Below are 14449 nucleotides of genomic sequence, written 5' to 3' on the forward strand. Positions count from 1 at the left end.
GTTATTTCACGTTCCACTGTCTTGCGTCCGCGTCCTCGTTGGAGACGGGGGTGGTTTGAAAAAAAAAAAAAAAGAAAAACTGCGGAGGAACGACGAAAAGTCGTTACTGCCCTGCCGGCTTGGCTATCGTCGTGAGCGAACGGCTAAAAAATCGAGGCTCGGAACCGAAATACTTTGTGTGCTTTCTGTATCTTATTGTTTTCGGTATCGAAAACACGAATTCTCTATCAATATCATGTACGTTATGTACGTTAAATTAAATTGTTTATAATTAAATTAGATCAAAGGGAGAATCACTTTTTTTAATAGTGAAATGTAGGCCAGATTCAACGAGCCGTAACTTCGTCGAAATTAATCGTAATATGAAGGCGAAAAAATAAGTTTGCAGCTCGAGATCTCTAATTTTTTAATATATTGTCTTTTTATTGAAATATATGGAATATGAAGTTTACTGATTTCTTTCAATATGGAAGTTGGTCGCTGTTCTTTATTAAACTTGATGGTTTATATTCCGAAAGTACATATAATGATATTAGCGCGTAAACAAATCAAGAGATATGAATATTCTCGGTATCGCTCGTATTCTAAATGCGGTGATAAGAGCGTTCTGTTAGGAAAAATCGATAATCACGCGAGCATATAGCACAATTTCTCTTCAGAACTGCTAATAAGTTGAGTTGTCAGCGCTATAATATCGCTATAAGTGCGTTCAGCGTTCGGGCCTTGGCAAAAGCCCAAAAATAACATTTTCTCACAACATATCTGAAAAGTAAAGACTTCAAGTTTTAGAATGCTCTTTGAATTATCTCATTATTCTTGTTTTTACAAAAGATACAGCCCGTTAAAACTTGATCATTTTTTATGATGGCATGGAAATACGTCCAACCTGCCGTTAAATTATATTAATTGACAATAAAGAATATTTCTACTGTTGAGTCATATAACTTGTAAACGAGAGGCCTTCTGAGTCGCCGAGATTAATCGTAAAACTAACAAATATAACCATAAATATTATAAATATTAATATGAATAATAATAATAATAATATAAATATTAATATGAATATAACTTTAAATATTCGAAAATATAAATTTCTTAATTTGCTGTTGAATCGTAAAATTTGGAAAATATTAGTACCTCTGACCTGAACGTTAATTCGCACTACGTGTTCGATTCTTTATAAAAACAGGAACTACTAGAAACTTTGGAACTAATAAAATATAGCGGGTCATTTGTAACAAACCGATTCAACGATGCGACGGTAGCGACTCACCGGGGCGCCATGGGGAACCCGAATACCGCGTGTTTGATTCTCCGCTAAATAGTTGGAGTCTCGGCTAAAAAAAGATTTGAATTTAAGTTATAACTAATTCATTATTTTTTTATCAGTTTCAAAGCCTCCACTATGAACTCCCAATGTTTTTTATGTGGCGGCTTTGACAGTATTTCTGTATGTGGAGAATCAAGCATGTAGTATGACTCAACAATAGGTCGAACGTAATTCATAGGCTGCGTTCAGAAACAACAACACGGTTGTGAAGACGTAATCACACTACGAGTTAGGGATTGAGAACTTAAGTTTAGTGAACTTCGCTCTGATTGGTCAATTTCAATTCTAACTCATAGCGTGATATTATCTTGAGTGAGTCTACGATAAATGCTTTAAGCCTTAAGCCTGGAGAAATTGAGCAATCAACATATCAACATTGTAGAAGAATAATCAATTGCGATTGGTCAGTTTCCTTAGAGCTTAAATTCTCATTGCAGACCCCGTTTGAACGCTCACTGGAACATTTCTTTAGATTTACCATGGTTATAAAAAAAATATCTCAATCAAAGATGACGAATAATTAACGGACAGATTTCTATTTCTATTCGTGCAACGTCGCAAAAATCAGACAAGTCTCATATCGAACAATATATTTGACAATTAAGAACGTCGAGCTGAAAAATTCTTCTTAAACCATTTCTCTTTATGATTATTTTTGCCGAAGTTACAGCCTGTTGAATCTGGTCTACATTTCACAGTCAAAAAAGGTAATGCCCTATTTTGTTTATTTATTTAATTATAAACAATCGTTTCGTATATCAGTCGTAGATTTTACACAAAGCACCCATCCATAACTACGAATTTGTGCAAACCGAATATTACATGGAAACATGCCTGCCGCGTAAAATCTGAACATAATCGATCCTGTAGTAGCGAGAGAATCGAACATCGACTCACCGGTCGACCAGCCTCCATCCCCTCCCCCCAGCCCCTAAGATGGTCGCTGTTTCCATATGTGCGTGCGCACCGAACCGTTCTTTTACTCTTGACGCTGCGCTGTGCTGTGGTCCGTCGAGAGAATCCGTTTGCATCTTCGACGTGGTTTGGTCCGGGAGTGCTGAAAATGACTGAGACTCTGCAACTACGTGGCACGCTTCGCGGCCACAATGGATGGGTCACGCAAATCGCCACGAATCCGAAATATCCGGACATGATCTTGTCCTCTTCACGTGGTAAGAACATCGCTTCGAGATGCCCCTCATCCCTCAATTCCCTTCTGCCTTCGGCCCTTTTCTCTCTATTTTACCACCGAGCCCGAATTCCATTTCCACTTCGATTTACGATCGATCGCGATCTGCAATTGCGGCATGCCGGAACAAGCATGATGTAACCTCGAAATACTCATCGTCGAATTCCCGCTTGTAACACGTGTCCCGTCTCTTCTAACCACGACTTGCCTTCGTCCCTTTTTAGCCAATCATGGGATGAATTAATTATTAGAAATGAACTTCCGCAACAACGATAATATTATAACTGATTACCGATGGCTTTCTATTCCTCCCAGATAAGACGCTGATTGTGTGGAAATTGACGCGCGACGAAGCCAACTATGGTATCCCACAGAAGCGTCTGTACGGTCACTCGCACTTCATAAGCGACGTGGTCCTCTCGTCCGATGGTAACTATGCATTGTCCGGCTCGTGGGACAAGACCCTACGTCTCTGGGATCTGGCTGCAGGTCGCACGACCAGAAGATTCGAAGACCATACCAAGGTGTGATTCTTGACTCAACCGCGGCACGCACGCATGGTTCTTCGATTTTTCGTCTCGCGTAATTATGACCTTGGGAAGGGTAGCGAGGAGTACACTGAAGCTTTTTTTTTTTATATTTTTTTTTACTCGAGTAAGTAGAAGAGGTTGGACACTGGTTAAATCGGCAGTGTCGTAAGTACTGCTCTGATATCGACGAGTTGGGTCTCGGACGCGCTTGCCGCGTGTTTGACTAATTGTGAGATTATTTTTGTCACGACAGGATGTCCTGAGCGTCGCTTTCTCCGTGGACAATCGTCAGATCGTCTCCGGCTCGCGAGACAAGACCATCAAGCTGTGGAATACACTGGCCGAGTGCAAGTACACCATACAAGACGACGGGCACACCGACTGGGTCAGCTGCGTGCGTTTCTCCCCCAACCACGCGAATCCCATCATCGTCTCCGCGGGATGGGATCGCGTTGTGAAGGTGAGGATAAGGAGATTATAAAAGTTATTCGAGAAATGCGAACGCGAAACACAACGGAGAATGTCTTTCATAAGAATGATGATCTCTTTATAATATACACGATAGGTCTAATGATTGATCTAATGAGTGTTTGCGGATATGGGACTGACGTATCACAATGCTCTCGTAATTGTACAATTCGGAAATTAGCCGGAAATTTGCCTCACCTAATGGTACATTTTGCAGGTCTGGAACTTGACGAACTGCAAGCTCAAGATCAACCATAGCGGTCACACAGGATATCTGAACACGGTTACGGTATCGCCTGACGGCTCGCTCTGTGCATCCGGTGGCAAGGTATATCTTCCTCCGGATCATGTTTAGGGTGACCCTCACCAACCTCGGTTCGGTCAACCAACGGTTGACTCAACGGAATTGACGAATCCCATTGGCTAATTAGTCGAATTGATCGATGCAATTGGTCAATTTCGTTGAGTTAATGGATTTCCGTTGATTGACCGAACCCGAAGTTGGCGAAAGTCACCCTTGGGCCTAGTTTTCCATTTTCTAGCTGACTTGTGGTTAACCAGATGACAACGTAAACATTTGTCTTCTTATGATTGTTAAATTTTTAAAATTGCTACTACAGAAGCATCATTTTAATGAACAACCATGACTAGAAAGATATAATTTTTGCACTACCATCAGCTTAAATTTAAGCCACAAGTTAACCACGAGATGAAACGCCAGGACTTAATCGAGTTTTCCGATCGGGCGTATAAATTGACGCGTCACCTTCGCAGGACTGCAAAGCCATGCTCTGGGACTTGAATGACGGCAAGCATCTGCACACCTTGGACCACAATGACATCATCACAGCGCTGTGCTTCAGCCCAAATCGTTATTGGCTCTGCGCCGCCTTCGGGCCGTGGATCAAAATCTGGGACTTGGAGACCAAGGAAATGGTGGAGGAATTGAAGCCCGAGGTTGTGTCCGCGACCAGCAAGGCGGAGCCTCCTCAGTGCTTGTCGCTCGCGTGGTCCACCGACGGTCAGACCCTGTTCGCCGGCTACTCCGACAATACCATTCGCGTCTGGCAGGTTTCTGTATCTAGCGTGTCCCGATAAGTGCTTTGTAATAAAAGTATAAAAGTATAAGACCGATTCTCTTGGAAACCTAGCTCGCCTTGCTTTCTTTATTTACATACTTCAACGTTGAAGCAGACACATTTTTACTACTGCGTACGAGATTACACGAGACGCCGATGGAGAGACGATCGCGCTCAACAATTGCCATAAAAATCTACTTCTCTTTCCTTTCTTCCGTTTTCTTAATCTTCTGCTCGAATTTCTGAAATTCTCTCTCCGCGACTTTATCCGTCTCGTCCTCCACCTGTATAACTCCGAGCACCTCGGGTATGTAAAACTGCATCATATTCTGCACACCGTTCCTCAGTGTCACCACTGAGCTCGGGCAATTCGTGCAGGAGCCTTGCATCTTCAATTTTACAATACCTTCCTCGAAGCCCTGTAAGAACGAGTACGGACGATTCTTTAGAACAGCGACAACCAAATAGTTTCGCTCAAAGTAATGCGAATCATAATTATAAATGATTATAAATTTTCGTTCTCTCTTGGAATTTGGGAAAGACACGTGCCATAAATACAATGTCGCCGCCATCTTCCTGCACTGTAGGGCGTATCCGCGTATCCAACAGTTCTTTTATCATCTGAACGACTTCGTCATCGTCCGCGCTGATCTCTGTGAGAACCAAAGAAACGAAGCAAGAGTGTGCCCTTTACTCTTTCCTGGTCGTTTTATGGCGAAAGTCAGATCAAAAGACACATACGTGTATCCGCTGCGGGTTCAGATTCGTCCATGATCGGTAATCCGCTCGCGAAGAAGTCCATGATGATGGCGAATACTTCTGGTTTCAATAACTTCCATTCTATATCTTCATCGAGCTTCGTAACTGTGATGAAGTCAGGCCCAAAGAAGATGGCTTTTACACCTTCAATACGGAATAACATCTTCGCCAGGGGCGAACAATACGCGTCTCTGGCACTTGGGAAATCTTTCGTGCATCCTTCCCCCAACACAGATACCCCCGGGATAAATTTCAAGCTGTTTGGATTCGGCGTATCCTGCGTTTGAATGAACATATCGCGTCTCTGTTGACCAGATATCAGGGGCCTGTGTCTAGAGGATAGCACGCAAACCATTCTTCCTGTGTTTCCATTGTACAAATACCTGGTGTTAATTTGGAAAGTCCTGTGGAAAAAAAAGCTACATAATCGGTCCGTTCGTCGGTGTTCAGAAATATTTATGCCGGTGTCGATCGTTTGTAAAACTTACGTCGAGTATTCTCGCGCTGATAACAATCCGTTAACCGTGGATGCGCATCGCTCCGTGTATGACTTATTCGAGGCCCTAAAAAGAATACACGCACGTACACGCAATCTACGAACTTGGAACTGTTCGTTAGAAATAACAAATCTTGGGGTAATTATTTCGTTCAGTTGCCGAACGAAATAATTATCGTAAAGAAAAATTCGTATATACTCATAGAGTGGGAAATATATTATTTACTGTACGCATTGGTCGTTCGTTAAAGTCCTAAACAACGTCGGTCGATTTGTGCGAATGGATTTGAAAATTTTATCCATCCTGACTGTTCATTGACGTCTCGAGTTGTCAAAGATCTTTTTTCTTTCACACAGTTTTAATTTCTTCTCGCACTATGTGTCGCTACTAATTAAATATATACTTTCCTCCGCTCGTGATACTTTCTCGTTAACAAACAAGTCACAATGTGTATCAACAAATCACTATGAGAAAATGTCTTTGTTATTGCGCCGCAACACGGAAAAGTCAAACTCTCGTTGGTTCATCTACAATGAAGGTTATGTGCTGTCTCAAGGTGCGTTCTTTTTTCAGACAAAAGGTCCGTTCTTCTTATCCTCCCCACGTTTCCTAGTAATCTTCCTCCACTCTCTTTCTCCCGAGCATCGAACGAGGTCTGTTCGCTGCACCGCTGAACTAGTGCAATAAGTTGAAGTGAGAAAACATATACTTGTCTCGCTTCAACTTATTGCACTAGTTCAGCGGTGCAGCGAAAACGAACGGACCTCGTATTTCATTTTCCGTGTAGAAAATACGCCGTGAACGCAGCGGAAGAGAAGAACAAACGCGTACACTTGATTTCCTCGGACGCGGTCATAAATATATTTCCGTTTGCGGCCATTTGAAATCCCGCGACGCAGTCGCGAATCCCTCGCACGTTGGTCAGCCTGGGTGCGTCGGTCGAGACTGCGGCGCGCCCGGCCGGCTCGCGGCCAACTTCGCGTCGCGCGCAGTCGAGCGTGCCCGCCGCACTTCGCTAGCGCTTCCGCAGAGCGGAGTGCCGCACCGCCGTACGCCGCATCGGGACGTACTGTGCGGCGGTGAGACAGAGATACGAAGATAAAGCGAACGAGAGAGAGAGAGAGAGAGAGAAAAAGGAGAACACGCGAGGGTGGTGCGATCGCTGGCGCAGCCGTCGTCGTCGTCGTCGACGACGATTGATAGATCCTCCTCGGGGACGATGTGACACGAGTCGCGATGTTGGACGACGCATCGTTCCCGGCCGCCGAGAAGATTCTCACCGACATCGAGAACGTGCTCAAGAGGAACCTCGCTCTGTGAGTGGTCTTCCCTCTCTCTCCGTTCCTCAACGCGAGATCCATCTCCGTCGCGGCACACGGGCGTGTTTCGTCGTTTATTTATGCTCCGTCCCTGCCTCCTCGAGATATCTCGCTGCGAGAGATCGTAACCCGGTGGAAATCACTTCGGTTGATTGTCCGGTGCCGTAGCCACGCGAAAAACGGCCTTACGTCGCCCGTGAGCGCGTCACGGGTAAACACGGGGAGTCGCGTGTTGACGCTGCGAGGCTCGTTAACGCCGAAGGCTTAATTACACCGGTCGCGATCCCTCCGTGCGTTTCGTTATCGACGACCAACGGACGACGACCGTCCAACGTAACGTTAGGTCTGCTCCTCCTGTCTGTACTTTCTACACTTTCCCGTGATCCCGTCCCTCGCCGTCCGTCGACTCGTCATTCGCCACGATGCACGCCTTTATTTCACTTCCAACCGCTCGAATGACTCGCGAAGAGTAGGTCCTTCGGAAAAGATTGGCGGAAAATCGCCACGAGGGTCGCAGCGGGGAATCCTAACCTAAACTCCGGACTTGCAGTCGGGCCCTATTTTTCCGGAGCTCGCGCTGCATCGGCCGCAGAATCAGCCGGCGACCGAACACGCAGATACCGGCGGGCTCGACGGGCCGCGCAGTTGTTAGGGCGGAGTCTTGCGGAAAAGGCGCACCACGTACACGGGTATGCACTCGGGTCGGTGTGTCGTACACCTTGACACTCGCGTCGTCAGGGTTACCGCGATTTTCAACCGCACGCGTACGCGCCGAACGCGATGCGTACGGCTGAGAATCGCGGTCACCGGGTTTCGCGACCTCCGTCCTTTATGGTTGAACTAACGTCGCTATCGGAACTTCAATCCCTTTCCTCTCTCAACGCTTCCTTAGATAGAGAAGAAGATGGTTATTATTCCTCCTGATAAGTAAGTCAGCATCTGCTAAATTCATACTTATGTTCATTCACGAAAGGAAAAGAAAAAGATTAACCGTAGCTAATTTAGCTACCAAAACTGATTTTATTTTTCCGTATTGTTGTTCCTTCTAAGAGAGTTTATTTGGAATAAATATATATAAATCTGCAACAAATCACCAGGTTTCTTTTTAGACAAAGTCAATTTCTTTAATCTTGTTTTAATAGGGGGGGGGGGCTACATTACCACTCTTCTTCAACTCGTTACGCAGTGTCACCACACTTTTACAAGAACAATGCCTCGGGTAATAAATATTTCATAACTTTGAGTCTAGAATCGATTGAACGACACTTTAACAAGTGCAATGGTTAAGTTTTCAATTTAGAATATTGATTATTAACAAAGTTATTGTACAAAATGTAAATAGCAGCGGAGGATCATAATCATCCATCTTCTGATCTACTTGTTTTACTTTAAAGGCTAAAAATGCAACCTACTTTAGTTATAAAGAACAGACCTGAAGTATGCACACCGATTGTGCATGTGTATCGTCGGGGGTACACACATACACACACACGCGCGACTAACTTCGGTCGTAGCGCGAATCAACCTCACACGAGGGCGATCGAGCGATCGACTTTCGCCCGTCAAATGAAAAACACACAACGCTTAAAAGCGCGTTTCAGACAGGTAGAAGCGGCGGTGCGAGGTCGAAGGTAAAGACGAGATAGGCGTTCTCTCGCGCTGCTAACGCAAGCATAATTTTCTATATCTGTATGTAAAGGTGATCGGGAAAATGTCAAGAGTCATATCGGCTGTTTGTATGTCAAAGGGTTGAGAAGTCGGCCACGAGTCCACTCTCGGAACGATCCCATCAGGATCGCGCGACAGAAACGCCATCGGTCCTCGTTAACCCGGTTAGTTTTTTTTTCCCTTCGGATTTGAAAAACGAGGAAACAGATGTTGGAAAAGCCCGGAAAGAGTACGCAAGAGGAATCAGGAAGAGAGCGATAGGTGCGCGTGATAAATAATCGGCCGCGTCCGGTGCTGGCAAAGTAGCGCCATCCGGGCGGTCATCGGGCGTCAATAACCGCGAATCGTGCGAGATGTTTAGTTGCCTTTGTGCGTAACGTTACTCGTTACTCAATCGTTCGCTTGTTTTCATCGGGTTCGGTCACCTCGGCGGGTCGACGCGGAAACTCTCATCGCCACGTGTCTCCTTTTTTTTTTTCTTCTGAAATTTTCTCTCTTCCTAAAAGCCGAGTTTTCTCTCTGTTAAATAAGTAAAATTAACAAATAAAGTTTATGAATAAATACTTTTTTTTCCGCGGTCTCTTCCCGCGAGAAAATTGCTGGAGAAAGCCGCGTTTTAATTGTGCAAATAAATTAATGAATTGTATCGCTGGGATTCCAACAAACTCGCGCGGCAGTTAGCTTCGAATGAGAAACGCGTGTTTCAGCGTCGCGCGTGTTGCGGCGGTTCGGTTGTGAATTGAAAAGTTTCAGCCAACTTCTGCTTGATCCTGATCTAACCTGACCTGTCCGAACTTTTCGATATTAACTCAGTGATCTCCACTAACCGGGCTACGAGAGAGAGTGAGAGAGAAATTTTCAGGGGGGAATATTTCGCGGTGCTGAGAGAGCATCTCGTAACTGCCGTAAATCTCTATTTTTCCCCAGCGATGTAAAAGTTGAAAGAGAAAAGGGAACAAATTTTTTAGAACCTTTGAAAAAAATATCGTGAAATTGACCTTTATGAAGTACTCTTAACGTTGATATTTTTTTTTTTATTGTCGTTGCTTTTTTTTCACTTGTTTACTTACTTTTTTCATATTTTTTATATCGATCGACATGAAAAACTCTCGAAGTGAGCTCCGAACGGTTCCTTCCAAGTTGCGTTGGTGGGGCAAGTTTATTTTCCGTTTCATTTTATTCAACGTCATATCCTTGACGCTCAATCGGAGGTAAATCCTCTCCTTCTCCATTCCCACGCGTTTCTCCTCACGATGCCCTTAAAGATCGCGAGACCCCGATAACTTGAGCTTATTTCCGATATTAACGTTAGCAAATTTCCGAGAGTAACGAGAAGAAATCTGCATTGACGTTACTCTCATTTACCGGCTATGAATTTATTAATGATTCGAATTCGATCATCGCATTACAGATTGACGCGTGCTGAAGATTGCTGTACATAAAGCAATTATTTAAATAAAAAAGCGCATAAGCATTTTGAATGATTAAACGTCTAATGATGGTATTGTCATATTATTTAGCAGAATATTAATTATCTCATCGTCAATGCGTTTCTTTTACATCACTGTAATCGAATGTTTTATTCTTATCACCTTTAAGGTGCGCTGAATCTGGCGTAGAGTCCTTCAAGTAAGAATCTGGACATCTGCGACTTTTTACTTGGTCCGATTCTTTATTCGATAAAAAATGGCGGATCTTCGGATCGCCAAATCAAGAGATTCTGTTTATAACTAAATGTTCATCCAACTCTTTGGCTGCGGCGCGCTAAATAAAACAAAAAAAAGCACTCACAGTGCGTGTGGCGTAAAATTCCATTGTGTGACATTGAAATGGCTTATCTAGAGCAGGGTGGGGCATTACGTGCATAAAACTTGATATAACACAAATGGAGTAAATAATATTTAATATTTATGTTGACTCTGCGGCAATTTATGTTGACTGCACTGCCGCGGCGCGTCGTACATATCCGTCATACACAAATGAAGAATGACGGAGATATACGGTGTACACTAACAGAGAGGTACTTTTCTACTATGGATATATCCGTAATACAGAGCCGCAAGACTAAGATAAGAGATAAATAATAATAGAGTACGGAAGAAATTGATCAAAAAAAATTAAAAAACACACGTGTATATATATAAAATAATTTGATTACTAGGATTGTCACAGGCTTGGAAAACCGTGGAAAGTCATGGGAATTTAACCACAAATTTAGCTATTATCTCATTCCGAAAGTAAGAGAAACACAATGAAATGCGAAATTACTTAGAAGCACGTTCTTTTAGCGGTTCGATACGTACGGAGTGTCTGGCGCGAGCCGTGCCAACAATCTTATTATTTTACACCTGTAATTTCGATAGATACGAACGAGAAAACGTTTTCTACCGTTTTGCACGTCACGCAATGGACGAAACTTCGATAATGAAAAAAGGCGCGGAATTAATTCGCAAGCAGCCATAAATAATAGCTAACTCAGGCCGCTGAGAGAGACGCGCAGAGAAGAGGGGAATGATTGACTTGTCGCGACTTGTGCCTTGTCCCAGACGGAGCTTCGAGATCGTGCCGGCGCAGAACAACGAGAACCGCTCGCCGGTGTACCACGAGCTGAACTACCTGGGCCTGGAGTCGTGGTGCGTCGAGCCGCTCTACTGCTACGTGTACCGGCGGCTCCTGGACTTCCGGCAGAACCGTCGTCGCTGCGCGGAGCCGAGGACGGTGGCGAGATGGTTGCTGGGCGCCCTCCTCATCAACCCGAACGTCATCATGCTGTGGAACATGCGGCGGGAACTGGCGCAGAGCTACCGGCTGGACCCGTGCGAGGAGTTGCTGCTGACGCGGCTGGTGCTCTACCACAAGCCGAACTCGTACGAGGCGTTCGCCTACCGACGCTGGCTGATGCCCCAGGTGCTAGACGTTAAGCAGGCCGACTCGTCGCGCACGTACGACCCGGCGCCCGCGGACTCGCCCCTCTGCGCCGAGGTGCAGCTGGTCGAGTCGTGCGCCGATCGGTACGCGAGCAACTACCACGCGTGGAGCTACCGGCGCTACCTGCTGACGCTCCGCAAGTCCCGCGCTCTCACGCACCCCAGCCTCGAGAGCGAGTGGAGGAGCACCCTGGCTTGGTGCCAGCGGCACGTGTCGGACAACAGCGGCCACTCCTACCGACAGTTCCTGCTGAGACGGTGCGTGCTGGAGTCGGCGACGACGACGACGTCCTCGTCGTCGGGCGACGCGGCCGGCGCTCTGCCGAACGGTCAACACGATCTCGAGGGGTGCGACCGCGAGGAACGGCTGCTCGCTTACATGGACACCGGCGCGGTCGACGGCCTTCGCAAGATGTTCCTGGTCTGCCTGCGCGAGTCTATGCGCCGGCAGGAGCGCAACGCCTACGAGGACAAGCTCAAGCGCTACCTACGGGCGCTGTCGTACTGGGCGGAGGAGTGCTACGTCAACGAGCGGCTCATCACCACGTTCGAACACAACGAGGTGCTGTGGGCCCATCGGAGGTTCCTCGCGCAGACCCTCATCCGTCTCACTGCGATGTACGTGAGGCACGGCCGCTACGTGGAGGACGAGCTCGTGGACGCGCGACGCCGCGATGAGCCGGTCGTGTCGTTCGTGCGCGACAACGGGGCGCGCGACGACCCCGTGATCGCGGCACACGTGCTGCTCCTGGAGGCCTTCCGCGTCGCCAACGACAAGCTCGCCCAGGTGGCGAGGGAGCGCGACCCCCACGAGAAGGTGTTCGCCGACCGCTTCTGCAGCTTCGTCGCGGACCTCGGCTTCGACACCGTCACGTGATCGGGATTGGCGCTCGAGGTTTTTCGAGCTTCAGGCAGAAGGAGGCCGCGCGCGATAAGCTGCCTCTTTGGCGGGGCGAAGGCGACTCGGAAGCTCCTCGTCGTCGGAGCGCTTCGCTGCCTGTATTATTATCGCGGGAAGAAGGGGAAGGGAGATCGTGCGTCCCCTGTCTCTATTCAGTTTCGTTGCCGTCGATATGATTTCTCTTTTCTTTTTCTTCTTCGCAACCGTGTGAGATCGCCGGAGCGCCGCTGTCGAAGACGGTATTGAATGCTCCACGCGACTCTGTCTGTGCTTAGCCTATCGCTCGCTGAGAAAATACTGTTTCCGCTTTTTTTTTTTTTTCGCGCGGAGGAAAGAGAGACTTGGTGAATTAAGGCGAGGCGAAGCGAGCGTGTCTTGATTGGAGGAAACAGAATTCCTGGTCCTTCAAGGTCCGACAGGAGCCAAGAGCGAATCCAGATTTGACTTTGGAGACCTCCTGCGGTGAAAGCGCGAAACACCGTATCTGTATGTGTGTGCGTGCGTGCGTGCGTGCGTGCGTGCGTGCGTGCGTGCGTGCGTGCGTGCGTGCGCGCGCGCGCGCGCGCGTGTGTGTGTGTGTGTGTGTGTGCGAATATTAATACATCGCTCGCGCGGGAGCAAAAGCAGTAGTTACGTGCAGCTAGGTAACATTTTCCGTGGTTTGGGCGCTTTTTCGTTTTTCTCTTCAAGTACAAGTTATATTTTCCCACCAAACATTTATTGGAATATTCTTCGTAATAATGCACTTGATGTACAGAGTTGAGTTTTGCAATTAGGCCCTCAAAAATCCATGATAAATGAAAATGTTGACTTGTTCTGCACTTCAAATCGATCGCTCACTCATATGTATTATTATATTTTCATCTCCACTCTTTTTTCCAAAAGGTCACTTTGTATTGTACCGCACACGATTACGAATATCATAATCAGAAAGTGATTTTGTTTCCCTTATTTTGACGTGAAAACGAAAAATACGAATCTGTAGTTCCGAAGTATCCGCGTGAGGTCTCCACGATGCCTCCTGCTGGGTCTTAAGATCGAATTTGGTTTATAAGAGTCCGAAATTCCGTTTCCTTCAGTCAAAACGCGCTTACTTCGTTCTCACACCGTCACGTTAATTCAACCAATCTTCCTTCTCCCTGCAGAAAAGTTTCCCTTACAAAATTGTTGAAGTATTTGAAAGAAAAAATATCCGTTGCGTCTTTGTGATCAGTTATCCAATTGTGACAGTGTTTATTCCGCTGCTGCCCTAATAAGGACTATTTTCACCGTTAGAAACAATTCTACCGAAGGAAAATGATTTGCTCGTGTTTCACAGGGATATTTGAGGGACACGATCGGCGTGCGTAGAGGTCACCTTAATGTTAATTTCCTCATGTTCCTGAGAAATACCGTCTTTCTAGAGAAACCGTGTTCTGAGACATTGCAACGTGGCACTTAAAGGATTAATCTTTTTCAATTTGCGAAGCAGTCACCTTCGCACGCAGATAAGAGTACGATCTTGACAAGTCCAACAACAACGCTACGTAGGCGAAACCGTGTGTCGTTATCGGCACTCACTTCCGCGCTGTTTGCTCGCGTAACGATTTCGACGAGCCATCGAGTACACCACAGTACCAGTGATACGTAAAGGTAAAATATAATATAATACGAAGCATAATGGTGTGCCTGTGTGCGTGTATGTGTGTATACGTGTGTGTGTGTGTGTCAAAGAGGCAAAAAGAGAGAGAGAAAGAGAAAGAATTTGCCTCGCGAGTTCCTTCGCGAGAGGAGAGCGAAAGT

General features: G+C 46.1%; 3 protein-coding genes across 3 annotated transcripts; 2 read left to right on the top strand and 1 right to left on the bottom strand.

Moving 5' to 3' along the window:
• The first annotated feature begins 2280 nt into the window (after positions 1-2280).
• On the top strand, positions 2281-4663 carry LOC106745341 (guanine nucleotide-binding protein subunit beta-like protein). Its single transcript, XM_014620861.1, has 5 exons — positions 2281-2502; positions 2835-3043; positions 3303-3509; positions 3735-3845; positions 4292-4663. The coding sequence occupies exons 1-5, from the start codon at positions 2394-2396 to the stop codon at positions 4613-4615; spliced, it is 960 nt and encodes a 319-aa protein (XP_014476347.1). The 5' UTR covers positions 2281-2393; the 3' UTR covers positions 4616-4663.
• On the bottom strand, positions 4652-6462 carry LOC106745345 (NFU1 iron-sulfur cluster scaffold homolog, mitochondrial-like). Its single transcript, XM_014620876.1, has 5 exons — positions 6078-6462; positions 5844-5918; positions 5338-5759; positions 5146-5249; positions 4652-5015 (listed from the first exon to the last, which is right to left on the bottom strand). Exons 1-5 carry the CDS (start codon positions 6152-6154, stop codon positions 4791-4793), a joined length of 903 nt encoding a protein of 300 aa, XP_014476362.1. The 5' UTR covers positions 6155-6462; the 3' UTR covers positions 4652-4790.
• Positions 6463-6619: 157 nt separating this feature from the next.
• On the top strand, positions 6620-14374 carry LOC106745333 (protein prenyltransferase alpha subunit repeat-containing protein 1). The gene is made up of 2 exons (XM_014620848.1): positions 6620-7168; positions 11386-14374. The coding sequence occupies exons 1-2, from the start codon at positions 7089-7091 to the stop codon at positions 12641-12643; spliced, it is 1338 nt and encodes a 445-aa protein (XP_014476334.1). The 5' UTR covers positions 6620-7088; the 3' UTR covers positions 12644-14374.
• Positions 14375-14449: the final 75 nt, after the last annotated feature.

This window comes from Dinoponera quadriceps, unplaced genomic scaffold (genome assembly GCF_001313825.1).
Source record: "Dinoponera quadriceps isolate SergipeBrazil2010 unplaced genomic scaffold, ASM131382v1 scaffold120, whole genome shotgun sequence".
NCBI classification, from domain to species: domain Eukaryota; kingdom Metazoa; phylum Arthropoda; class Insecta; order Hymenoptera; family Formicidae; genus Dinoponera; species Dinoponera quadriceps.

What these genes read in the sequence shown, in the direction of transcription:
- LOC106745333 (XM_014620848.1), top strand. Translation starts at nt 7,089, where the DNA reads ATGTTGGACGACGCATCGTTCCCGGCCGCCGAGAAGATTCTCACCGAC. An exon ending in CTCAAGAGGAACCTCGCTCT is followed by an intron (nt 7,169 to 11,385) that starts GTGAGTGGTCTT and finishes GCCTTGTCCCAG; the next exon opens with ACGGAGCTTCGAGATCGTGC.
- LOC106745341 (XM_014620861.1), top strand. Translation starts at nt 2,394, where the DNA reads ATGACTGAGACTCTGCAACTACGTGGCACGCTTCGCGGCCACAATGGA. An exon ending in GATCTTGTCCTCTTCACGTG is followed by an intron (nt 2,503 to 2,834) that starts GTAAGAACATCG and finishes TATTCCTCCCAG; the next exon opens with ATAAGACGCTGATTGTGTGG. An exon ending in TCTGTGCATCCGGTGGCAAG is followed by an intron (nt 3,846 to 4,291) that starts GTATATCTTCCT and finishes TCACCTTCGCAG; the next exon opens with GACTGCAAAGCCATGCTCTG.
- LOC106745345 (XM_014620876.1), bottom strand. Translation starts at nt 6,154, where the DNA reads ATGGATAAAATTTTCAAATCCATTCGCACAAATCGACCGACGTTGTTT. An exon ending in ACGAACGACCAATGCGTACA is followed by an intron (nt 5,919 to 6,077) that starts GTAAATAATATA and finishes TATTCTTTTTAG; the next exon opens with GGCCTCGAATAAGTCATACA. An exon ending in TGAACCCGCAGCGGATACAC is followed by an intron (nt 5,250 to 5,337) that starts GTATGTGTCTTT and finishes TGGTTCTCACAG; the next exon opens with AGATCAGCGCGGACGATGAC.